The 7,957-nt window shown below is 41.4% G+C and overlaps 1 protein-coding gene across 1 annotated transcript in view; it reads right to left on the bottom strand.

Moving 5' to 3' along the window:
* Nucleotides 1–406: 406 nt before the first annotated feature.
* Nucleotides 407–7,957, bottom strand: part of ca10a (carbonic anhydrase Xa) — a 278,682-nt gene continuing 271,131 nt past the window's right edge. Inside the window, exons 7-9 of the mRNA XM_008437703.2 lie at nt 4,976–5,130; nt 4,639–4,813; nt 407–1,421 (exon numbers count right to left, since the gene is read on the bottom strand). Of these exons, the coding sequence (XP_008435925.1) occupies nt 1,399–1,421; nt 4,639–4,813; nt 4,976–5,130 (353 nt within the window). The 3' untranslated portion in view covers nt 407–1,398. The remainder of the gene's footprint in view (nt 1,422–4,638; nt 4,814–4,975; nt 5,131–7,957) is intronic.

Raw genomic sequence — 7,957 nt, 5'->3', positions numbered from 1 at the left:
GGAATTTGAAATCAATTATTCCTCTTTTCTGAACGTGGGGAGTTTTAAATAAACTGCCAGCGTGCTAAATAAGTCTGTAGAAACGCTAACATATCATAATGAKGYGTTCAGCATGACTCTGAAAAAGACGAATCCACCTGGAGTTCTGCCATATATCAGAGGGGGGTTTGAAGGTTACGTCTTGAACATGTCAAAACAAACATTACAGTTTTGCTCAGGTGCAAACAAATCCCTTTTACAGTGAAAAAAAAGGAAAAAAAGARATTACTTGTATATGTGTGAAGTTTTCCCGATATTTAATGCAGATTTGTCTTAAGTTKTTTGTGTGTTTTGAGCAGCACAAAGACGGGAACAGATAGAAGGACATCAGGGTTTGTTTTTTTAAACAGACTGAAGCGTTCTCCAGAACTTTTTAGACACATTTATTGGGCCGATAACATTATTCAAACACAGTGTATGACCATTGTAAACAACAGAAAAAAAAAAAGGCATCAGCTCACACCGAGAACCGCTCAAGAATTCAAAGTGTGCCAAGCTGTTTAAAATTCTTAACTTTTGTATCTTTTTTTTTCCACTTCAAAACTTCTTTATATATCTTTTTTTTTCTTTTTTGGATTTCATTCTTTAATTTGTCACTTTTTCTTTACATTGTCGTTTTTCTCCTGTATCGATAATAGTAGTAATATGTACAACACGAGGCCCGGGGACGCTCTGCGCCGGATTGCTCGTTTCCTGTAGCATGACTCAGTTTTGGGAAAAAAAGTAAAATAAAAAATGACTTAAGTAAGGCTGTGTCGTCTTTGTTGCTTTCTGCTGATTACATGCCCCGTACGGGTGACCGTGATGAAATGTTCGTGCGAGTCCCGTTGACTGCTTAGCGTTGACCGGTGGGTTTGTCATTCGATGGTACCACTGATGGCAGCATCTTTTTTTTTTTTTATGTACAAAGGCTTTAATGTCCCGAGGTTGTCCTGTTGGCTGGGAGGCTATCAAATCATTTTAGTTTTTTTTTTTTTTTTAACTTTAAGTGTCTACTATTTTGATTGCTCCTCCCAAAACAGAAAAAAAAATCATCTGTATCAAAATGTTTATATAGATGCAGTCATACAGTGTAAGGAGGGGAGAAAGGATGTGTTGGATTGAGGGCTATAACAGTTCTCAATGTATGAAAAGAAAAGAGTCTTTTCGTTCGCAAGTTCTCTCGCTGAAGGAAAAAAAGAAAAGTGATCAGTTTCTTTCTTTGTACAACGTCATGAAAGATTCTCAGATGAGATGAAGCCTTTAGACCGATTCCACATTCCAACGTCCCGCTCCGCCTGCCTCGTTCCCGCTCTCCGTCTCCGACATTCGTTTCTTGTCCTCGCTCATCCGTAGGAAGGGCGGAGAGAGGRGAGGCGCCTACTTTAGCAACCACTCGTTCACTGCAAGAGAGGGGGGAGAAAAAAACAAAAAAAAAGCAGCAAGAATAATGATTTGTATGTAGACAGAAAAAAAATTGCTGTAAAAGTATGGCACCACGCTCCACAGCTCAGCTGTTTTGCTGCGTTATTCGCCTCCCTCAACCTCCTCCTCCTCCTCTGTGCGGCGGCCATATTTCATCTTTAGCCACGGCGCTCTGTTTCAGAGGGATGTTGCCCGAGTGAGTGGAGTGAATGTAAATATGTGTGTGTGTGTGTGTGCGTGTGTGTGTGTGTGCATGTGTGTTGACTGCTGGGCTGGAGGTGGAGTTAAGGAGGGGACTGTTATTTTTCAAGTGCCAGCCTTTGTGGAAATGTAACGGCGGTGTGGAAAACACAGAGCTTATTAAAACGGGAACTGGCACATAAGGCAACGGGTTTTTGCAACATAATCAGATGCTTAAAATACACCTAAAAGAACTCTTCACTAACTACATTTTGCCCTTTTTGTGCCATCAGGTTTCTCTCTTTGCTCACAATACAGATGTGAGTCAATAAACACGGGCCAACTTGGATGCTTTATTGAAATTAGTACCATGTGAAGTGTGCAGCGGATATTAGCGAGTTAAAAAAAGCAACTGATGCTCGAAATCCCAAGAACAGTTTTTAATCTACTCCACATCATGACATAAAGAGAAGTTTTGTCTTTATTGGTTGTCTAGGAGCGAAAGGATAAAGGTATGAGAAAATGTTCAGAAAGCCTGTATAGTGTTAATATTTTTCTGTAGAAAAATCAACATATACTGTATGAAGTGAAAAATGCTTTAAGCAGTAAGGTACTTGGGAATCGCTTAGATATTTTATGATATTCCCACTAGTATTAAAAGCTGATTCATATCTTTCTGGCACCAACTTCCTGACATTCAACAATTCCTCTGAATTTCTTGGTTTTTCCCATCATATTTTGTCATCCCACCCGTTTTCTGTTGGTTTATTCGTTTGCAATCTTGCTGGCCTCCAACCAAGCTGTTGCACCATTATTGGCGTGTTTAAAGTTCTGAGCTTGTTCATGAGTATTTCCACTTCAGCATAAGGCAACTTGACCTTTTCAGGTAACCTGGTGTAAAAACAAGCTCCACATTTGAGAAAAGAAGCCATCGCACCATACCTGAGCCACCACAAACATGCTTTATTCAACATGAGGCGTTGCAAAAGCTTCTTCTTGACATTAGGTGTGTGAATTGTTACAGTGCCCACAGGTAGCAGTGGAGCTGCTTTGATCACCTTTGTGTGTGGATCATTGGCTTAGTCTTTGCCATTTTGGCTCGTCTTTGATCCGTTCTAACGATAGTTTTTCCGATTCTTTCATCGTCTTTATGGTTTTGTTTTACATCTGGAACAGATTTAGCCAAGCGGCAGTGTTTTAGCTTGTTTTCCCCGCTAACATTCTGATCAAAGCACATCGGTCTTTTGAACCGTGTCTGGAACGTGTCCGCTCCATTTTCCCGGAGAGGCGTACGTAAAATGGACGGGAGGAACGGAAGGAGGAAGGAAACAATAGAGTTAAGAAAAAATAAATAAGGACATAAAATAGCGAGGGATAAAAGAAGAAARGAAAAGAGCAATCACAGAAAGAGAGGAAACAACAAACAACTATTTCTTTCCCCTGATATTCCTATTTTCTTTTTTTATTCTGTCCAGAAAAATTATTAAATCAAATTTCAAACTTTTCCAGATTTAACAGAAACCCTATGTATTGTCAGTAGCAGTCCAGAAACATTCTGATCTGTTCATTCCTCAGACGGAGGTGTGGGTCTCGTTGTTCCCTGCCTTGTATTCTCCTCAACTTACCAAGACGTGTTCACGTATTCAAGCTAAAATGAAAGACTTCAGTCCTCAATTTTAGCCTGAACATTTTCCACTTGGAAAAACAGTTAGCTTAGCAATGCATTAGCTGCGTTGCCTGTACGGCATCGTTCTCGGTGCAGGCTTTCTCCCTCACAAACTATTGCTCAGAAGGAGAGTTTTTTTTTTTTTTTTTTTTGGAGTGAACAGTGCAGAACAGAGGAAAAATGAGGGAACGAGATACAGAGAAAAATGGTCATGCTTTGGGTGAGCCACGGTACAGTAAACCCCACAATGAGCAGAAGGCGCCGAGGCTGCCGCTCACCTTAAACACATTTTACGCTCCAGGAGTGACAATTCAGCAACTTCATATTTGGCCAGAAACAGTGAAGAGGAGATTGGAATCTGAACTACAGAGTCCAGAGTCATAAGGAGCAGTGACAAGATTGTTTTAAGCTACAATTGAGTCATAACCAAATGTTCTGATTAAAAAAAAATAAAAATCATTGAGAGATTTGCTAAATCAGCCAAAGAGAAACTCCACTCAGAGTAGAAGACTACAAAGCAACTTATGAAGTAAGTTTAACATTTCAAAATTAATTCCAGGAGAAAGACCTTCATTTTTGGTCCTCTAGTCTAATGAAACAAATCTAAGTGTTTGGTCTTGATCACCATAGTTACGTTTGGAAGAATAAGCAGAAGCTACAAGCCTTGGAACATCATCCCAACACTCAAATATGGAGTATGTAGTAACAATATAGAAGGCATCACGAGGAAAGAACATCACATTCATTTATCAAGACCTGAGCTTGGAGACGGTTTGGGCAAAACATGGTCTTCCATATAGGAAACAGCATGTAGCCAATTTAGCTGCAAAGTGGCTTCTTAAGGACATCAAAGTCAACATTTTAGAGTAGTTATATTAAGGTCCTGATGTCAATCTCATGAAAAGGTCAGCGGTGGTGAAAAGGTGTTTGGAAGAAAAGGGCCCTACAAACGAGTCGTTTACATCAACTCTGTCAGGAGGAATGGGGCAAAATACAACCAAACTATGCGAGCAGCTGGTGTTTGACCAATGAAACACAGTATAAAACCGACTCTGCAAAACTAGAAGAAGTAATCTGAAAAAAACATCTGAATTTGATGGCCTTTTTGGACATATTGAGTTTCAGCAGGATGTTTGCTGTAAGTTTAGTTTCGCACATTCCTTCAATCACCGGACATCACTGGTTTGACCCAAAGTAGATGACATTTTTTTCTTATATATATATATATATATATATACATTACTTAGTGTTAAAATAAGTAACCTGTTTAAACTAGTCGACATGTCCTAATAAAACAACTATTCCCAGAAAAAGGTAGCAGCAAAAGCCAGTAAAAGTGGCGTTTGTACCCCGGTACTGAAGCTTCTGAGCCCTGTTGTTAGGGCAGTCCTTGCCCTGCATGCTGAAGTTGATGTTGGTGCGGATGCAGCGGTTGTTCAGCGGCTGCACGGGGCGAACGTTGTCGCTCATGCTCAGAAAGATCTGAGACGGCTGGTTCTGGCTCAGCAGCCGCAAGGAGTGCATCTAGGTGGAAAGACAGAGGAAGGCACAGAGACGGAGTGAGAGGCTTACGGAAGCGTTACCGAACTCTTTACGGCATTATTTTCCGGGGAAGAGGCGAGTATTGGATGCATCCTTTAGTAAGGTGAGATTGTCCTGCAGCCTGGTACGGCGGCTGTGGCTCACCTGCATGCGTGTGAGGTACACTGGCTTGTTCATCAGGATCCATGTGGCCGTTTCAAAGCATGGAGGGATAGTCATCGATCCTTCATAGGTGATAAAACTATTCGTTTCTGGGTAGATCTCTTCTATGTTGAGGCCGGTCAGAAGATATGCATCATCTGCAGAGGAGGACATGAGGGAAAAGAAAAAAAGACATAAAAAACAACCATGTCTCAACAGAACCCACTGCGCTCTGGTTGTGTGTTTGAACTTTAAAATCATAGGTTACACAAATATGATTTGCCTGAGTTTTTTTTTATTTTTTTTATTTAAAACAATGATTCACCAGTCGAAATACGTTCCATATTCAAACTATTTCACTCTTTTTTGTCTCACACAGCTCATCTTTTGATCAAATAGCATTAATATAATCTTAATTTGTGTAGGTTAATTTTAACCACTCGATGCAATATTTAAATCCCTTTTTTTTTTTCTCGCCGCATTTTAGAACCTGGAGGAAAATCAACAGCACAGTCATGCGGACGTTATTGTTTCTGTGCACAAAAGMGTTTAAAACGGAGTCGCTTATGACAGAATGAGACTGAAGCCTGCTTACACGTCCCAGAAAACGCCTCCAGCAGCAAGTTTTAGTAAGACGAAATAGTTTGATAAATCATCTTGTGCTTTTTTTTTTTTTTATGACAATTTGTCATGTCACATTCACATGACTGCCATTGCTTATTTGGTTGCTTTCCTTACTGGGTCAACTTAAGCATATCGTTTGTTTATTGGGTTAGAAAGTTCTGGTCAGGATTGCTTAGCCATGTTAGCTGAACATACACAGCACACCTCCAGAGTCAGATAAAATAAATCAGAATTAGTAAGGCTGGAGCTCCCCTCACAACCCCATCCAAAAAAATGTGAAAATGCTACCCAGTAAGTACGTGACCTCCGTGTTTTTGCAGGCTTTCAAACGCCGAGACTCGCTATGTGAAAACAACCCCAGCCGCACATCTCTTGGCTTGTAATAATGTAGCGTTGTGAAATATTTATGACCCTGGACACTGACATGTTGACAAGCGTTGCAGTTGGTTTGAACCCTTCACAACATACGCTGCAGTTTGACTCTTTCATCACACCCCAGTCTTGTCACCGAGACCTGAGCGGGGGTATTCCGTGGGGGGTTCGGTGGGTACAYGCTCCTCRCWGCTCATCGCGCCTTCAGCTCGTGTTTCAGAGCTAATTTCTCCTCGCCTCGCCTTTCGCGTGGCGTCTGCAGTCGGGTGAGTGGCAGGCTGCTGGTGTTGCACTTCAAAAACCCGTTTTATCCAAACTGTCTTCACTGTCACAATGCTAATTGGACAGACTATCTCTTGCTCCRTGTTCACACTCCACTAGATTGCTCCCAGTAACTYGTCGTAGTCTGAAGCCYCGGATGACAAAATGGACAGCCTGCCGTGATGGGGTCACCGTGGTGGACTGCTGGAAACTTGAGCACTAATTAAACGGCATTAAGGTTTAGTTTGAGATTCTGCCGGTGGGACGGAATTACAATGCAAAAAAACAAACATTTCAGACAAAAATGTTCAAAAGTTTGACTGGCCTAAGTGCTTTTATTTGCGACGACTGATGGAAACGTAATATCACAAAGGTAACTTGAACGATTAACTGTCTGTGCTTCCCGACGATCCGTCCTACCTTGCGCAGACATTCAGACCAATCACACAATAGTTTTGGATGGTGAAACGTTTGCCTAAGGCGTTGTGACCGGAAGGGGTGGACGACATGAGGCCGACAACAAAATGACGCGGTTTTTTTGTCACGCAGCTACGACAGCGAGAAATGATTTCGGCAGTTCGGCTTCAACCAAATCTAAACCCATCAGACCACATGCAGCCTCTGGCTGACTGTTTTTCTTCATGTCTGAGCGTGTCTTAAGAATATTTATGCGTTAAATACCAACACAAGGGAGTACTACATGCAAAATTGAATTTGCCAATGCTTTCAAAATTTACCAAACAAAAATCAATAGTTTGTGGTTTACTTTCACTTTTTGTAACATTTCACAAAATCTTTCAGTAGTCTTATTCTAGTTCTAATATAATTCTCAACATTACTGCAGRAGTTCAGTCAAAAACAATTTGTCACCTTCCTAAAATAATGGCCTAGGTCTTTTTTTGGTCAAGAGATTTTTCTTCTTTTTTGTTGCAAAAAATGACTTWGGCCATTATTCTAGGAAGGTAATAATATTTGGTGAACAASRTATTTTGTGAAATCCAGGCATTCAATGTTTTTCTTTTGGGCAATACATCTTGATTCTGATCTCTTAATCATGCATGGTGTGAATGCATCATTTTGTTTTCACCAGTGCTCATATGTGCATTACGATGCTTTGGGATGGGAAAAACATTGGCTGCAGGACTCAGAAGCATGAGTGGGTGGTGGTGTGTGTGTGTGTGTGTGTGTGTGTGTGAGTCAGCGTGTGTGAGGCGCTGTATCAGACTGAGTTTTTGGACAGCTGTCAGAATCCTCTGCAGCTCCCATCGTTTGGACAGAAAAAATTTCCTCTCGCAGCACAACACCCTCCAGCTGCACCCAAATCCCTCTGGGACTCCTCCAAACCACCAGGGGTCAGCACGTGTAATCTGYCACTCACCTCCAACCCATTAATCCAATTATTTGTCTTTTCTTTTAAGTTGGCCTCGGGCAATCTCTGCAGTGGGATGGAGTGAGAGATCTCTGGAGAACAGCCGTTGACTTCTGCCGCAGCCAAAAGCCCCTTCCAGCTATCAGGAGTTTTTTTTTTTTCTCCCCCGGCAGGTATCTCAACGTCTAAATCTTACAACAAAATAATGGTTCTTCCAAAAGATCCTSAACAGCAATGTATTGACTGTCCAATCACACCAGGAGCGAAAGTTACATTTTTCTCAAACTTGGCGACTCTCAAAGCGAGCGCCTGACCGTAACTGACGTCTTACAGTAAAAGCAACGGAGACTAACTGGCAC

The sequence above is a fragment of the Poecilia reticulata genome, linkage group LG19 (genome assembly GCF_000633615.1).
Source record: "Poecilia reticulata strain Guanapo linkage group LG19, Guppy_female_1.0+MT, whole genome shotgun sequence".
In the NCBI taxonomy this organism is placed as follows: Eukaryota; Metazoa; Chordata; class Actinopteri; order Cyprinodontiformes; family Poeciliidae; genus Poecilia; species Poecilia reticulata.
Note: the sequence above shows the minus strand (reverse complement) of the source record. Positions and strands in the feature narration are given on the sequence as shown.